The sequence below is a fragment of the Mustela lutreola genome, chromosome 13 (assembly GCF_030435805.1).
Source record: "Mustela lutreola isolate mMusLut2 chromosome 13, mMusLut2.pri, whole genome shotgun sequence".
NCBI classification, from domain to species: Eukaryota; Metazoa; Chordata; class Mammalia; order Carnivora; family Mustelidae; genus Mustela; species Mustela lutreola.
In genome coordinates this window covers 84,721,709-84,740,618 of record NC_081302.1, presented here as the reverse complement: position 1 = coordinate 84,740,618, position 18,910 = coordinate 84,721,709, and the positions used below count along the sequence as shown (strand labels likewise).

Below are 18,910 nucleotides of genomic sequence, written 5' to 3'. Positions count from 1 at the left end.
CCCACCGCTCCGCTCGCGCCCGCCACTAGTTTGAATCTCTTTGCGCCGGAAGCGTCCCTGTGACCGCGGAGTCGCTCAAGCCCTCTCTCGCGAGAGCTGAAGTGTCGCGAGAAGGGGCAAGGCCGTTCCGAGAGACCAGCGCGCCTCCGGGATCGCGACCGCCAGCTTGCGGAGGACAGGAGGTCAGCCGTGGTCTCCTGAGGGCCGCGGCCGGTGAGTTGGTTGGCATATTTGTTCTTTCACGAGTCCCCTTCTTTCCCCTGTCGCGCCTGGCTGGGATCCCCGCTTTGTATGGGGTGCGGTGTGCGTTGTCGGGGTTGGCCGAGTGGCAAGGGAGCCGGTTTTGCGCTCGCTCGACCGCCTTGCTGCTTCCGTCAGTGTTTGTGCGACTTCTGCCGCCTCAGCAGGTGCCATGTTCCTGACCGCCCTCCTCCGCCGTAATCGCATTCCTGGCAGACAGTGGATTGGGAAGCACCGGCGGCCGCGGACCGTGTCTTCCCAGGCGAAGCAGAACATGATCCGTCGCCTGGAGATAGAGGCGGAGAACCATTACTGGCTGAGCATGCCCTACCTCACCGCGGAGCAGGAGTACGGCCACGCCGCGGGGCGCAGGGCGGCGGCCTTCGAGGCCATTAAGGCGGCCAGCATGTCCAAGTTCCCCCCCCACAGATTTGTGGTAGACCAGCTCGACCATCTCAATGTGAGCAAGAAGTGGTCCTGACCCGGAGGCAGTCACAGGGCTGCCACCTCTGGACTGATTCTGGAACCGAAGGGGGGGAAGAAGGATCCTTCGGACCAGTCTTCCTGAACAGCAGGCATGAGTGTAGTGGTCTGCATGTAGAGTATCTGGGGCTCCAAACTCTTTAATAAAACTTCATAGTTAAGTCTCTGTGACAGTGTTTCCTATTCCGTCACCCTGATGGGAAGAGATTTCCTAAGTCACAGAGGATCTAGAATGTATTCCGGATGAAAGCTTCAAAAAAAGCTACGAACTATGGTTTGGAATCTATGTTTAAGTATGAGATACTTGATGGGGCCTTACCTTTCTTACGAAGAATAATTGCCTAAACATAAGTGGAAAAAAAGTTTTTTTGGTTAAACATACTCCTAAAAATAGCATTTTCTTCTGGGATTGCTACTAAAAGATACTTAAATGAAGTAAAAGGTATTCATCAGAACTGCTACATGAAGTATTTTAAAAACATTTTGAGGTGCCTGAGTGGCCCAGTCCTTAAGCATTTACCTTCAGCTCAGATCACGAGCCCAGCATCCTAGGATTGAACCCTGGGTCAGGCTCCCTGCTTGTGCTCTCTCCTTTTCTCTGTCAAATAAAAGCTTAAAAAAAATAAAATGTAAAAACCTCTTCTGAGGTACCTGAGTGGCACAGTCAGTTAAGCCCCTCTAACTTGTGGTTTCCCCGGAGGTGGTGAGATCCAGTCCTGCATAGGGCTTCATGCTGGGCGGAAGGGTGTGGGGGCCGGCGCTTCTTAAGATTCTCTCTCTCTGCCCCTCTCCCTACCTCAAATATTTAAAATTTTTTTAAAAATTTAAAAAGACCTTTCTGGGATGTAATTAATAACCTTACAGTCCACCAGTTGAAGATGTTTATTGTTTCAAATTACCTTTTAAAGAATATTAACCGTCAAGCACTTCAGAGGTGTTACCAAATATAGCAATCCTATCACCTGGGGCTATTTCACATGTGAGGACATATTTAAGAAACTTGTCCAAAATCATACCCAATAAGGAGTGTGACTTGGATTTCAGTTTCTGTGTAGTCTAGAAATAATAACTGCTATGTATATATTTAATAGAACACTTTCAAAACAGAAGAAAAATAACTCAGCTGCATTACCCAGAGATGAAATAATGAATTTACATGCATAAACAGAATTTAGAGCTAAAAACTCTTAACATTTAAAGATCATGATGCGGGGTACCTGGATAGTTCAGTGGGTTAGAGCCTCTGCCTTCGGCTCCGCTCATGGTCTCAGGGTCCTGGGATTAAGCCCCATGTTGGGCTCTTTGCTCGGTGGGGAGCCTGCTGCCCCCTCTCTCTCTGCCTGCCTCTCTGCCTACTTGTGATCTCTCTCTCTCTGTGTCAAATAAATAAATAAAATCTTAAAAAAAAAAAAATAAAGATCGTGATGCATATTGCCAGTGGCTTTCCAGAAAGACTGTAGAACAGCAAGATCATGTATAAAGTGTGCCAATCTCATTTGCCAATATTGACTGTTACCTTCATTAATAAATGATTCGTGATTTATATTTAAATGTCTGCCATTGGAATGTATAGGCTTTGGTGCACATAATTGGTTTTTTTAAAGTCATTGTGCCTATACCTGCCACATGGTAGCTGAATGTTTAACCAGGCTGAACCCTTATTAATATGTCATATTCTTGGTGGTGTATACTTTTTGAATGCTTTTTTTTTTTTTTTTTTGACAGACAGAGATCACAAGTAGGCAGAGAGAAAGAGGAGAAAGCAGGCCCCCGGCAGTGCAGAGAGCCCAATGTGGGGCTCGATCCCAGGACTCTGGGATCATGACCTGAGCCGAAGGCAGAGGCTTTAACCCACTGAGCCACCCAGGCGCCTCTTGAATGCTTTTTATAGCTTACAGAAATGTCTCTGGTTCATGTGAGCAATTTAGTACCTGTGACCTTTTATTTTCACACCTGGAAATGGTGACAGCTGATGTTGTTTAGGAGAAAGTTGAAGTGGGCCCAGGGGATTTGCTTAAAACCATAATTATAATTGCTTTGATATTCATGTAACTCAGAAACTTTCTTTGACTTTGGAGTTTGAAAAAGTAATGGTTAATTGAATCTTGGAGAAGGAAAAAGATGCTAAAATCTTGAGTCTGAAGAAATAGAAAGCAGTTCATGAGAAGAGAGGTGTTTCATCCCCATTATGCAGGTTAGAAACTGAAGCTCCGAAATGTCAGCAACATTCCCATGTTCACACAGCTAATAAACGATAAAGGTAGAATTCAGGATAAGGTTTTTCAAAAGATCATATTTATTTTATATTTTATATTTTCATATTCATTTACTAGCTGCTAGAAATAAAAAGACAGTAGCTTTAGGGGCGCTTAGGTGGCTCACTGAGTTAAACCCTGTGCCTTCGGCTCAGGTCATGATCTCAGGGTCCTGGGATCGAGCCCCAAATCAGGCTCTCTGCTCAGCGGGGAGCTTCTCTCTCCCTCTCTCTCTCTCTCTCTCTTTGCCTGCTTCTCTGCCTGCTTGTGATCTTTGTCAAATAAATAAATAATCTTAAAAAAAAAAAAAAGATTGTAGCTTTGTTTTAATCTGTTCTTAGTCAAAGCAATACTATTGAAACAGCTGAATTTTCTCCTTGAAACTCTACAATTATTACCTCCACAGTCATCATAAAGTTAATCTTTTTTTATCAACAGAGTTCATTGCCACACAGCTGATTATAATTACATTGTAATAAGATATATCCATGCCAACCTGTACATTAGGAACAGTCCCTCCTTTCTATCTGTAATACAGCTCCTAAGGCTCTGTGTGTCATCCCGTTGTTCACTTTGCAAATATTTATGGAAGATCTATCAGGACTCATTCTGGTGCTATTGATCATTAAGCTCAAGGACTCTACTATCTCACTGGATAAAATGCACAATGTAAATAATAAACATGATGATTGGCTTCATGGATATAAGTATAAGGTATAATAAGAGTCCAGGGAAAGGACCATTTGTTAATCTTACCTGAAGAGTCAGGAAAACTTCAGAAGAAGTGATCTTTGAACAAATTCTTCCTTTGCCTGGCAGGAAGTAAAGGTAGAAATAACAGTCTAATGATTAGTCCTGGAATTGCCAGTAGTTTAGTTGTAATATAGGGTATCTGAATGGGGAACAGAAGTGATAGACAATGAGGCTATGAAAGTTCTTGTATGACACTTCAAGTGGTTTGGCTTTTATCCTGTAAGTAATGGGGAGCCATCAAAAATGTTTAGTTAAGGGGCGCCTGGGTGGCTTAGTGGGTTAAAGCCTCTGCCTTCGGCTCAGGTCATGATCCCAGGGTCCTGGGATGGAGCCCCGCATCGGACTCTCTGCTCAGCAGGGAGCCTGCTTTGCGCTCGCGCTCTCTCTCTCTCTCTCTCTCTCTCTCTGCCTGCCTCTCTGCCTACTCTGTCAAATAAATAAAATCTTTTTAAAAAAATGTTCAGTTAAATAATGGGAAGCATTGTGAAAAGTGGCTTGAAAAAAGAAATGACTAGGAATAGAAACACGTGGTAGCTATTAAAATAATCAAATTACATATTGATATTTGGGTGGTGGGGGTGGAAAGAGGTTAAGAGAATTAACAGAAGTTTGTGACCATTTGTATAACTCCTAATTTTCTGCATTGGGTCCCTCAGTGGAGGGTACTTTATTATTTAATTTGGATAGTCATACACCTTCAGTGTCTCCCTCTCCAGCATATTCCCTGAAAAATCCCCTGGATGACTGGATCATTTTCCTTTTGTTGGGAACCCACTGAGCTGCTGAATATTGCTGGAGAAAATAACTTAATTAGGATTATTAGTTTCTGTTTAAAACTCTTAAATGACCACAAACCTCAGATTGGAACTGAACACTGCCCAGGAACTTGACCATGTGAATTAGTTTGCTAGAGTTGCCAGAAGAAAATTCATAGTGGCTTGAACATTTATTTTTTCATAATACTTGGAAGCTGGATGTCTGAGGTCAAGGTGTTGGCAAGTTGGTTTTCTCTGAGGGCCAAAGGAAGGATCTGTTCCAGCCATCTCTCCTTTGCTTACAAATGACTACCTTGCTGTGTCTTCACATTTGTCATGCTGTGCTTACATGTGTCTGATACCAGTCTGTGTGTCTAAATTTCTTCTTCATATAAGGACAGCCATATTATATTAGGGCCCACCTTCATAGCCTCGTTTTAATCACCTCTTTAAAGACCTTAACTCCAAATATGATAACATTCTGAGGTACTGGGTGTTAGGACTCCAACATATGTATTTGGGGGTCACAAATAAGCCCATATCATGTTTCTCTGATTGCTGTAATTCCTATTCAGTGAGATGACGTTTTTCTCTCCAAAAGCCTTTTACCTACAGACCTTCCTCCATCATCACTCTCAGCTGGGGACTCATATTTTACTGATAAAACTAAAGCCCATGGATGTGAATCCCTTCATCTTCACAGCACCAAATTTTCTCTCCTTTGTTAAAATCAAAGATATATCCCTTGTTCCAAACGCAATGCCAGGGTTCCAATTTTATGATGATTAATCAAACACATAGGTTTCTCTCACAATACTTTAGTGAGGTGACAGTAAAAACATTTTTAAAATTATTAACCCATGAGAAGAAAGGGAGAGAAACCAATAGGAGCTATTTCAATGAATATTTTGGAAGAAATAAGGATGTCTGGGATGTTGACATAACAAAGGGAAGAAAGTTGAAATCTAAACATCTGAGGAGGGGCGCCTGGGTGGCTCAGTGGTTTGGGCTGCTGCCTTCAGCTCGGGTCATTATCTCAGGGTCCTGGGATCGAGCCCCGCATCGGGCTCCCTGCTCCGCAGGAAGCCTGCTTCCCCCCCCCGCCCCCTCTCTCTCTCTGCCTGTCTCTCTGCCTACTTGTGATCTCTGTCTGTCAAATAAATAAATAAAATCTTTAAAAAAAAAAATAAACATCTGAGGAGAGAGGCAAAGAGCCTCCCAAGAAGCTCATGTGGAAAGCAGCTGGATGATGAACTCCAGGAAAACTAGAGAGTAAAACAAGAATGAAAAAGGCACAGAATTGACATAGGAGAGCAGGGAAGGAAAGTACAAACATAACTGTTTGGGAGTTGTCTAAAAGTCAATAGGTCCAGATTGGATCAGGAGGTTGGAAGACTCAGGAAGGGTAATTTCCAGGAAAGTACAAGAAATGATGTCTTTGACTTTATGGAGAGTATTACTAATGGACACGTGGCAGAAATACTATCCAACAAACTGGGCTAGTAGATGAAATGTACATATCTTTTAAAGATGCAAACTATTAAGCTCACTTACGAAGAAAGAGAGAAACTTAGAATAAGTCTGAAAAAAATGTACACCACCACACAGTGAAAATTATAAAGTGTTTGAGGGAAATCAAATAAATCCTAAAGAAATGAAGAGATATTCTATGCACATTGGTCAGAAGAGCCAATAAGGTAACTACTAATTTTGCCAAAACTATAGTATCAATACAGTCCCTTTTCAAGTCCCAGTAGGATTTTTTTCTTATTTTTAGAAATTGACTAGGTAATTCTAAAATTCATATGGGAATTCAAAGGCCTGAGAATAGCCAAAACAACTTTGAAATAGAAAAACAAAGTTGGAGGACTTAATACTACATTATTTTTTTTTAAAGATTTTATTTATTTATTTGACAGAGAGAAATTACAAGTACACTGAGAGGCAGGCAGAGAGAGAGAGAAGGAAGCAGGCTCCCTGCTGAGCAGAGAGCCCGATGCGGGACTCGATCCCAGGACCCTGAGATCATGACCTGAGCCGAAGGCAGCGGCCCAACCCACTGAGCCACCCAGGCACCCCAATACTACATTATTTTAAGTCTTACTATAGAGCTTCAGTAATTAAGAGGGTATAATGTTGACATAAAGATATATAGGGGCACCTGGGTGGCTCAGTTGGTCAAGCATCTGACTCTTGATCTCCTCTCAGGTCTTGATCTCAGGGCTGTGAGTTCAAGCCATGCACTGGGTTCCATGCTGGGTGTAGAGCCTACTTAAAAAAATAAATAAATAGATAGATAGATAGATAGATAGATAAAATGGAAGGTCCATAAACAGACCACATGTGTATAGTCTTAATTTTTAACAGATACACACAGGAAACTCAGTGAAGAAAGGATAATCTTTTTCAAAACATGGTACTGGAACAAATGAATATTCATATGCAAAAAATTGCTCTCATGCCATATCCAAAAATTACTTCAAAATGGATCATGGACTAAATATAAAACCTAAAATTGGTATAAAACTTCCCACATGGGGCGCCTAGGTGACTCAGTTGTTAAGCATCTGCCTTTGGCTCAGGTCATGATCCTAAGGTCCTGGGATAGAGCCCTGCACTGGGCTCCCTGCTCTGCGGGAGGCCTGCTTCTCCCTCCCCCTTCCCCTTGCTTGTGTTGCCTCTCTCACTGTGTCTCTCTCTGTCAAATAAATAAATAAAATCTTAAAAAAACAAAAAAATCTTCCCACAGAAAACATAGGGGAAAACTTTTTGTGACCTTGGGTTAGGCAAAGATTTCTTAAATGTATATGAAGATCACGATTTATAAAATCCAGATTTGATCAACTAGAATTCATCAAAATTAAGAACTTCTGTTCTTTGAAAGACACTCTGTTAAGAGAATGAAAAGATCGCTTCTCGGCCTTTTGGCTAAGATCAAGTGTAAGAGAATGAAAAGAAAAGCCAAAGAAAAATACCTGATGAAGGACTCATATCCAGAATATGTAAATCATTCTTTTTTTTTTAAGATTTTATTTATTTATTTGACAGAGAGAAATCACAAGTAGATGGAGAGGCAGGCAGAGAGAGAGAGAGGGAAGCAGGCTCTCCGCTGAGCAGAGAGCCCGATGCGGGACTCGATCCCAGGACTCTGAGATCATGATCTGAGCCGAAGGCAGCGGCTTAACCCACTGAGCCACCCAGGCGCCCTGTAAATCATTCTTAAAACTCAATAACAAGGGGCACCTGGGTGGCTCAGTGGGTTAAGACTCTGCCTTCAGCTCAGGTCATGATCTCAAGGTCCTGGAATCAAGTCCTGCATTGGGCTCTCTGCTCAGCAGGGAGCCTGCTTTCCCCACTTCTCGACCCCCTCTCTGCTTGCCTCTCTGCCTGCTTGTGATCTCTGTCAAATAAATAAAATCTGGAAAAAAAAAAACTTGCTAACAAGAAAACAACCTAATTTTTTTTGAATAGGCAAGATATTTGGACAAACACTTTATCAAAGAAAATAAATGGATTGCCAAAAAAACCCAACCAAACAAACAAACAAACAAAAAAAAACCCACCAACCCCATGGGTAAATGCTCAATATCCCTAGTCATTAGGGAAATGCAAATTAAAACCATCATGATTACCACTACCTATCCATTAGAATACATATTTATTAGTGTAAGATTTAAAACACTGACAATACCAAGTGTTATGAAGGGTATGACGCTTCTGGAATACTTATATACTGGTAAGAATGTAAAATGTTGCAGCCAAGTTTGGAAGTTCCTTAAAAAGTTAAACATTCATTATTCATAACTCAGCCACTCTACTCCTGGGTATTTACCTAAGACAAATGAAAGCATGTGTCCATAGAAAGGCCTGTACCTAAGTGTTCATATCTGCTCTATTGTTTTAATAAAAAAAAAAAAAAAACTAGAAACAATTAACTTTCAATTGATGAATGGGCAAACAATTTGTGGTATATCCTTATACAAATGAAACAAATGAATGATCTGGTAAACACAATAATATGAGTGAATCTCAAAACAATTAGGCTGAATGAAAAAAGCTAGATGACCCCATAAAGTACATTCCATTTATATAAAATTCTAGAAAATGCAAGCTAGGCTATAGTGACAGATCAATGCTTGCCTGGGTTTAGAGTGGGTAGGCAGGGAAAGGCAGGGAAAGAACGGGATTACAACATGGTGTGAGGAACTTTTGTGCTTGATGGATATTTTTATCTTAATTGTGGTGATGATTTTATGGCTCTATATATGTAAAATATTAGCAAAGCGCACATTTTATATATGTACATTTTATCCTATGTTAACTATTCTTTAATAAAGCTGTTTTAAAAATTGTCAAGTATTTTCCAAAGTGGTTTTATTTATTTTTTTTTAATATTTTATTTATTTATTTGAGAGAGAGACAGTGAGAGAGAGCATGAGCGAGGAGAAGGTCAGAGAGAGAAGCAGACTCCCCGTGGAGCTGGGAGCCTGATGCGGGACTCGATCCCAGGAATCCAGGATCATGACCTGAGCCGAAGGCAGTCGTCCAACCAACTGAGCCACCCAGGCGTCCCCCAAAGTGGTTTTAAAGCAGTTTACAGTCCTACCAGCAATGTATCAGAGTGGTTTTAATTTTTACTTGTCTGATGACTAATAATGATTGGCACATTTTAACATACATCTTGGCTATCTGTGTAGCTTCTTTTCTGAAGACCTTATTCAAGTCTTTTGCACATGTTTAGATTTTTCTTAATTGTAGTTGTTTTCTTTTTTAAGATTTTTTTTATTTATTTGGCAGAGAGATAGAGAGCACAAATAAGCAGAGCAGCAGGCAGAGGGAGAGAGAGAAGCAGACTCTCTGCTTAGCAGGGAGCCCGATGTGGGGCTCAATCCCAGGACCCTGGAATCATGACCTGAGCCTAAGGCAGAGGCTTAGCCAACTGAACCACCCAGGCAACCCTTGTAGTTGTTTTCTTAATATATATTCTGGATACAAGTCCTTTGTCAGAAATGTTTTGTGAAAATTTCACAAATATCATCAACTTCATGATCTGAGACTTGTCTAACTTATTTTCTTAACAGTTTTCCAGTTAGAATTTGGCAATTTTCTCAAAGTCCAACATCAGTTTTTTGGTTATTGCTTTGGGTTCTCCTTCTCCTTCTCCTTCTTCTTCTTCTTTGTAAAGTGAGCTCTATACCCAATGTGGGGCTTGAACTCAGGACTCTGAGATCGAGAGTCACATGCTCTACTGACTGAGCCAGCCAGGCACCCCTTAAATTCTAAATCTTTATTTGTGACCAAATAATGAAGATTTTCTTCTATTTCTCCCTCTGAAAGGGTTTTAGTTTTACCTTGTATGTTTAACTTGATGCTCTCTCTCTCTCTCTCTCCTATTCTTTTGTGTATGATATCAGATAGGAATCAAAGTTCACTTTTGTTTTACATTTGGACACTGTTGGTTCAGTACCGTTTGTTCGAATACTTCCCCATTACATTTGCATTACATTTTTACTGAAAATACATCAACTGTATGAATGTGCATATATTTCTGGACTCATTCTGTTCTGTCCATTTGTTTTGTACTGGCTCAATTATTTTTACTTCAGGGTAAACTTTGAAGTGTAACTACTACAATATTGTTCTTCTTTTTCAAAGTTGTCTTGGCTCTTTTAAGTCCTTTGTGTTTCTATATACATTTTATTTTTATTTATTTTTTTTAAAGATTTTATTTATTTATTGGACCGAGAGATCATAAGTAGGCAGAGAGGCAGACAGAGAGAGAGGAGGAAGCAGGCTCCCTGCTGAGCAGAGAGCCCGATGCGGGGCTCGATCCCAGCACCCCGGGAACATGACCCGAGCTGAAGGCAGAGGCTTTAATCCACTGAGCCACCCAGGCGCCCCTCTAAATACATTTTAGAATCAGCCTCTCAATTTAGTTCTTTTTTTTTTTTTTAAAGATTTTATTTATTTATCTGACAGAGAGATCACAAGTAGACGGAGAGGCAGGCAGAGAGAGAGATATAGGGAAGCAGGCTCCCTGCCGAGACTCGATCCCAGGATCCTGAGATCATGACCTGAGCTGAAGGCAGAGGCTTTAACCCACTGAACCACCCAGGTGCCCCAGCTTCTCAGTTTCTTAAACATAAAAAATGCCTGTTGTGATCACGAGTTAGGATTGTATTGAATCTACAAATAGATCTGGAGGAGAACTAACATCTTGAAAATGTATTTTTTTAACATCTTGAAAATATTGAGTCTTCCCCTCCACAAATGTGTTCTGTCTCCATTTATTTCATCTTCTTTGTCTCAGCAATGTTTTGCAGTTTTCAGTGTAGAAAATTTTCATTACCCTTAATTTATTATTATAACTATTATATGCCTTTGATACTTATATATATAGGAATACAATTGATTTTTGATTTTGACCTTGTATCCTGAGCCCTTGCTAGTCTTATTTGTTATAGCAGTTTTTTTTTTTTTTATTGTTACCAATTTCTGGGAATTTTAAAAGGAATTGTTATGCCTAAGTAGGGACAGTTTTGCTTATTTTATGTTGCTTATGCATTTCATTTATTCTTTTTGCCTTACCAGATGGGACAGAACCTCCAGAATGGGATAGGAACCTCCAGTGTTACAGTGAATAGAAGTGATGAGAGTGGACATTTTGCCTTGTTTCCTTGTATACCTGCTTTACTGAGCATTTTTTTTTTTTATCATTAATGATGCTGAATTTTGTAAAATGCTTTTCCTGAATCCACTGATTTAATCATTTGGTTTTTCTCTATTATTCAGGTAATATGCTAGATTATATTGGTTGATTTTGAGATGTCTAACAATCTAGGGCTTCTGAGATAAAACTCACTTGGTTATGATATATATTATTCTTTTTATATATTGCTGGATTTGATTTGCTTTGTTTGGTTAAGGATTGTTTTGCCTATGTTTATGTAGGAACTTAATTTTTTGTAATGCCTTTGTTAGTTTTGGTATTAGGGTTACACCATATCTAAAATAAGCTGGGAGCTTCCTCCTTTATCTTCTTAAAGATTTATGTAACATTGGTATTATTACTTCTTTAGCTGTTTGATAGAGTTCACCAATGAAACAATCTGAGTTTGGTGTTTTCTTTGCGGTGAAGGGTTTTTTGTTTTTTGGGTTTTTTTCCATTTGCTCTTCATCTTTATTTATTCATTACGGTGAAACGTCTATTAATTCCTCTGAGAACACTTTTTTTTCCCCCCTGCTAACAAGTCTCTGATTTTCCACTAGGGAATTATCCCTTTTCACAGTCTTTTGCTGCAGGTGGGGTCTTCCTCCATCTCAAGAATGGGTCCAGTGAGCACATTGTACACCTGTAGTTGTGGCTGTTTCAGGGAATGTTATGTGATCCACGGAGATCCATGGGGTGCAATGGTGCTTTCTCTTGGAGTACTGGGATAAAGTTCCTTCATATTCCTATTGGGTACAAACCTCCAAAGATTAGTAGTTATGGCCGCTGCAGCTAGTTTTTCCATCACATGTAACATGGAGCCAAATCTAAGTTGTTGCTCCTTCCATCTTTCTGATGTTGCAAGAATTCTTATTTTAGTGCGCCTGGGTGGCTCAGTGGGTTAAGCCACTGCCTTCGGCTCAGGTCATGATCTCAGGGTCCTGGGATCGAGGCCCGCATCGGGCTCTCTGCTCAGCGGGGAGCCTGCTTCCCTCTCTCTCTCTCTCTCTGCCTGCCTCTCCATCTACTTGTGATCTCTCTCTGTCAAATAAATAAATAAAATATTAAAAAAAATAAGAATTCTTATTTTATAATTTCTTTTCTGCTTAGGCATTCTTTCAGGGTAGGTCTGCTGGCAATGAATTCACTTACTTTTTAAAAATTGAAGTATAGGGGCGCCTGGGTGGCTCCGTCATTAAGCGCCAAGCTTTCCCAGGTGTCCTAGGATCGAGCCCCATATCTGGGACCCCATATTGGAACAGAGAGAGCCTGCTTCTTCCTCCCTGACTCCCCCTGCTTGTGCTCCGTCTCTCACTGTATCTCTCTCTGTCAAATAAATAAAATCCCCCAAAAATAAAAAATAAAAAATAAAATTGAAGTATAGTTGACACACAGTATTTCGTTAGTTTCAGGTGCACAACATAGTGATTCAATATCTAATCTATTTGTTATGCTGCACTCACCACAAGTGTAGCTATGATCTGTCACCATGAATTCACTTAGAAAGTGAATTTTATTCCTAATCAGTATTTTCACCAGACGTATGTAGGATTCCACATTGGTGGTTCTTTCAGTGCTTGAAAAATGTGTCTCTTCCTTCCTGCTTCTTATTTTCAGGTAAGAAATCCAAATCCACTGCCATTCAACTTGTTTTTCCCTCTAGGTAAAGGTGTCATTTCTCTTGCTGTTTTTAAGAATTGTTTCCTTTGTCTTTAGTTTTCAGAAGTTTGATTATTATAGGTGTTGGCTTGGATTTTTTTTTTTAATCATTTGGGGTTCACTCAACTTCTTAAATCTGTAGATTTATGTATTTGGTCAAATTTGGGGGCATTGTCAATCATACTTCTACAAATACTTTTTCAGCCCCACACTCTTCTTCCTGTTCTTCTTGACCCCCAATAATAGGAATGTTAGATATTTTGTCATAGTCCCACAGGTCCTTGAGGCTCTGTTCTCCCCCTTCTTCCCTGACCCTGAGTTGATTTTCTGTTGTTCAGATTTAATTTCTATAATTCTATTTTCAACTTCACTATATTTTTCTTCTGTTTCCTCCATTCTACTGCTAAGTCCATCCATTATGTTTTCTATTTTATTTATTGTATTTTTTGTTATTGTATTTATTTATTTTTTGTTATTGTATTTTTCAGTTCAACTATAACTTCCATCTGTTTCTTCTTTGTATCTTCTATTTATTTGCTGGGACTTTCTATTTTTCATTTATTTCAAGAATATTTATAATTGTTCACTGAAACATTTTTATGATGACTGCTTTAAAATTCTTGTCAGATAACTCCAACATCTCAGTGTCAGTGTCTTTATATTTTCTCTCAAGTTGAGGCTTTTCAGGTTCTTGGTATGATTGATTTTTTATTGTATCTTGGACATTTTAGGTATTATGTGACCTTGGGTCTTACTTCAATCTTTTGTAGAGGTGTTATTGCTATTAATTCCCAATTTTATTCTGTCATGGTAATAAGACATTGAAAAATATTTTTTTCAGAAAAATTTTTAAAATTTTATTTTGTTTATTTGAGAGAGACAGAGATAGCAACAGAGATAGCAAGAGAGAGCATGAGTGGAGAGGGGAGGGAGAAGCAGGCTCCCTGCTGAGCCTGGAACCTGATATGGGGCTTGATCCCAGGACTCTGGGATCATGACCTAAGCCGAAGGTAGGCGCTTAGCCAACTGAGCCACCCAGGTGCCCGAATCTTTCAAAATTTGGAAATATTTTTATAGTTCACCATGTGGTCTTAGTGAACATCCCATGTGTTAATGAAGATCAGTGCATTCTATGGATAATGGGTGTACTGCTCTGTAAATGTCAGGTCAAGGTGGGTGATAGTGTCACTCAACTCTTTATATTCTTATATTCTGACTTTTGGTATAGACATTTAATCAATTATAAAGAAAGTGATTTAAAATATTGCAATTATGCTCCAGTTTTGTCTATTTTTCCCTTTAGTTGTTTTTACTTCATGTATTTTGAAGCTTTGTAATTAGGCACATATAAATCTGTATTATGCCTTCCTGAAGTATTGATCTTTTATCATTATAAAAGCATATTTTATCTGAAGACTAATGTTGCATGACATGTATATTTATTTCATTCTTTTACTCTCAAGGTTTTTTTGTGTGTGTTTAAAATACATTTCTTAGAGACAGCATATAATCATATAATCAGGTCTTACTTTTTTTTTTTTTAAGAGAGAGAGGGTGAGAGAGTGCATGTGTAAGTGTGGATCGAGGGGCAGAGAGAGAGGGAGAGAGAGAACCATAAGCAGGCTGCATGCCCAGCACAGAGCCAGAGGTGGGGCTGGAACTCATGACCCTGAGATCATGACCTGAATTGAAATCAAGAGTTAGATGTCCAACCGACTAAGCCACCCAGTTGCCCCCTAGGGTCTTGCTTAAAAAAAAAAAAAAAAAAAAATTCAGTTTTAACAATTACTATCTTTGAATTGTAGTATTTAGTATATTTACATTTAATTTATGATTAAGGTCTGCTTTTTGCTATTTGTTTTCTACTACTCTCATTTGGTTTTTGTGTCAGTTCCTCTCTTGACTTCTTTTGGGTTAACATCTTTTATTATTCCACTTTAGCTCCTCTGTTCACTTTTAGGCTATATTGCTCTACCATAATTTTTAGTGGCATCTCCAGGAATTAGGAACTACATCTTTATCAGCTACTTAGAATTAATATTACACTATTTTCATTACAACTGTATAGTTTCATTTACCAACCCAATTTTTTGTGCTTTTAATGTTACAAATCTCACAATATAGCATTATAAATTTTTTTTTAGATTTTATTTATTTATTTGACAGAGAGAGATCACAAGCAGGCAGAGAGAGAGAGAGAGAGAGGAGGAAGCAGGCTCTCTGCCAAGCAGAGAGCCCGATACGGGACTCAATTCCAGGACCCTGGGATCATGACCTGAGCCGAAGGCAGAGGCTTAGCCCACTGAGCCACCCAGGTGCCCCTATAATTTTTGTTTTAAAGAAGAACGGCTTTTAGAGAAATTATAAAATATAATTTTACATACTTCTCTATGAATTTGCCATTACTGGTGATCATTTCCAGGCTATAGATCTGATGCACAAAATTTGTACTATCTCTTTTAAGCTCCATATTGAAACATCCCATTATTTGATATCTTTACCTACATGTTATCTCAAAGTTAAGATGTTCAAAACCAAACTCTCTCTTCCACCTCAAAACATCTACTTTCTTACTAGCCTTCTCTATTATGGAAACTCACATTTTCTCATACCAGAAGCCAGAAACTTCAAATCATTGATTCCTCATTTTATTTTTCTTACTTGCTGCCCTTTTTGTTTTTCTTTAAAAAGGATGTTGTTAAAAAGGAAGCCTTTCTATTCCAGCCATTTTTCTTCCTTCTTTGTACTTTAACTTGAACATGAATAATTTACCCACATAAGATGCATGAGCAGCACAATAAAGATCATATATATTGTTTCACATTAACTTTACTTCTAGCCACAATCCTAAATTCCTCTTATACTATGTTCAGTAAATTGTCCCTAACTGAAATCAAGAGAGTTATTTGTGGTGTCAGCACAGATCCTGAAAGCCTTAGGGCACACTAGTCTGATTCTAGCCAGGTAGCTTTATTTCCACAGTCAAGGTTGTTTCTGTTGACTATTCTCTTTATTTATGATGACAACTAAGGTTCATTGAAAATTTTTTTAAAAATTAACATACAATGTATTATAATGTATAACATATAATGCATTATTATTAGGGGTACAGGTCTGTGAATCCCCAGGTTTACACACTTCACAGCTCTCACTATAGCACATACCCTCCCCAATGTCCATAACCCAACCACCCTTTCCCTACCCCCCTACCCCCCAGCAACCCTCAGTTTGTTTTGTGAGATTGACTTATTTCACTAAGCATGATACGCTCTAGTTCCATTCATGTTGTTGCATATGGCAAGATTTCATTTCTTTTGGTGGCTGCATCGTATTCCATTGTATACATATACCACATCTTCTTTATCCACTTATCTGTTGATGGACATCTAGGTTCTTTCCATAGTTTGGCTATTGTAGACATTGCTGCTATAAACATTCGGGTGCATGTGCCCCTTCAAATCACTACATTCGTATCTTTAGGGTAAATACCCAGTAGTGCAATTGCTGGGTCGTAGGGTAGCTCTATTTTCAACTTTTTGAGGAACCTCCATGTTGTTTTCCAGAGTGGTTGCACCAGCTTGCATTCCCACCAACAGTGTAGGAGTGTTTCCCTTTCTCTGCATCCTCACCAGCATCTGTCATTTCCTGACTTGTTAATTTTAGCCATTCTGACTGGTGTGAGGTGATATCTCATTGTGGTTTTGATTTGTATTTCCCTGATGCCGAGTGATGTGGAGCACTTTTTCGTGTGTCTTTTGGCCATCTGGATGTCTTCTTTGCAGAAATGTCTGTTCATGTCCTCTGCCCATTTCTTGATTGGATTCTTTGTTCTTTGGGTGTTGAGTTTGCTAAGTTCTTTATAGATTTTGGACACTAGTCCTTTATCTGATATGTTGTTTGCAAATATCTTCACCCATCCTGTCAGTTGTCTTTTGGTTTTGTTAACTGTTTCCTTTGCTGTGCAAAAGCTTTTGATCTCGATGAAATCCCAATAGTTCATTTTTGCCCTTGCTTCCCTTGCCTCCTTGAAATTTCTAAGAAGCAGACATTACTTTGTATTTATTTTGATGCTGCGGGAATTTTACGGAGCTGATTCCCATGGTGTTGAGATTTCATTATTTAAAAAGGGAGGTGACAACTTCTTGGCCATTCATACAGCCTTAGTCCTCCTGGTTTTTTTTTTTTTTTTAAAGATTTTATTTATTTATTTGACAGACAGAGATAACAGGTAGGCAGAGAGGCAGGCAGAGAGAGAGGAGGAAGCAGGCTCCCCGCTGAGCAGAGAGCCTGACGTGGGGCTCGATCCCAGGACCCCGGGATCACGACCCAAGATGAAGGCAGAAGCTTCAACCCACTGAGCCACCCAGGCACCCCAGTCCTTCTGTTTTAAAGGCACCACTCAAAACATTTCTTATTGGTTATTGAAATAACATAAAAGTATAATATTTCCATTGAGAAAAAAGTCTAAACAGTGTGAACATGTGGAGGAAGCAGTGAAATCTTCCCTCCTGTGTCAGCCCACTCCTGCTTGCCCCTCTCGTCCCCAGGGCTAAGTAGTAGGAACAATTTGCTATCTACCCTTTAGGTGTTTTCCTGTGCATATAAAATTGATATGCTAACACATGTGCATGTGTGTGTATAACATATGTTTATCTCTTTATAGATTTATTTAGTTTTGAGAGAGAGAAGGCAAGCTAGGGGGAGTAGAGGGAGAGAAGATCCTCAAGGAGACTCCCCGCTGAGCGTGGAGCTTGACACAGGACTTGAAGCCACGACCCTGAGATCATGACATGAGCTGGAGTCAAGACGACTGACCCATAACATACTTTAAAAAAGGAATCATACTATATATTTTGTTCTGCAACTTGCTTTTTCCAACTTATTATTTGGAACTAGAGATTCACAGAAAGTTGCAAAAAGTACTAAGGGGCCCTGTGTATCCTTCACTCTGTTTCCCCCAGTGGTAGTATCTTACTTAACTATAGTACAGTACCAAACCAGGAAAGTGACATTGGTACAACCTAGGGCTTACTACAATTTCATAGTTTTACGTGCACTCACCTGTTAGTGTGTATATTTTCCTACGGAATTTTGTCACGTGTGGAATTGTGTAACCACCACAATCAAGGTACGGAATTGTGCTATCACCATAGGGCTTCTCACACTCTCCATTTATAACTCCAGTCTCCACTTCCCAACCCCTGTCAACCACTCATCTATTCTTCACTTCCAGAAGTTTTTTATTTCAAGAGTGTTATATAAATGGGATTATGTTGGCTTGTTTCACTCAGCGTAATTCATTGAGAGCCACTGGAATTGTTGCAGCTACCAACAGTCTGAACTTGCTTGTTCTTCACTCAACAATGTATCATGGGCCTTCCCTGTCAGTCTATATAGATACTTCTTTTTGCTTAAAAAAAAATGCATAGTATTGTAGAGAATGGGTATATCCATTAAGTATTTAATATCTTTCATTATGGATAATTAGTTATTTCTGATTTTTTTCCAATCTCAAATGATGCTGTCATGTGTATCTGTGTGCAGGCATACTCAAATAGCTGCATTTCCCAGGCACAGGTCCCACCAAGTGGAATTCCTGTATCAATGCCTGGCACTGGTACTGGAAGATAATCTTCCAGTCAAAAGGTAGTACTGAACGTTTTTTCCTGATTACAAAAATAATATCCTTCCAGATCTCCATGTCTGCACAGTTATTGTTTTCTTTGTAGGGAATTACACTGAGAAACTACTGAGTGACTACTATGACTGGCACTATTTTTAGGTACTGGGAGAATAGTGAAATAAGATAGTGTTATAAATTTTTCTCACAAAAACCTTTTTTTCACTTTCTCATCTGGTTTTAATATACATACTTTGAAAGATTTACATAGGGATGCCTGGGTGGCTCTGTCAGTTAAGCATCTGACTCTCAATCTTGGCTCAGGTCATCATCTGAGGATTGTGGGATCCAGTCCCGTGATGGCTTCCATGCTCAGTGGGGAGTCTGCTTGGGATCATCTCTCTCCCTCCCCCATCCCCTGTTCTCTCTCTCTTAA

The 18,910-nt window shown here is 39.5% G+C and overlaps 1 protein-coding gene across 2 annotated transcripts; it reads left to right on the top strand.

Annotated features, from left to right (window-relative positions):
* The first annotated feature begins 84 nt into the window (after positions 1–84).
* Positions 85–2,268, top strand: MRPL57 (mitochondrial ribosomal protein L57). 2 transcript variants are annotated; one of them, XM_059143931.1, is made up of 2 exons: positions 85–213; positions 405–2,268. In XM_059143931.1, the coding sequence occupies exon 2, from the start codon at positions 413–415 to the stop codon at positions 719–721; it is 309 nt and encodes a 102-aa protein (XP_058999914.1). In that variant the 5' UTR covers positions 85–213; positions 405–412; the 3' UTR covers positions 722–2,268. The 2 variants fall into 2 exon arrangements, with proteins under 2 accessions (XP_058999914.1, XP_058999915.1); XM_059143932.1 differs by having other exon boundaries at positions 94–213; positions 408–2,268.
* The last annotated feature ends 16,642 nt before the right edge of the window (positions 2,269–18,910 follow it).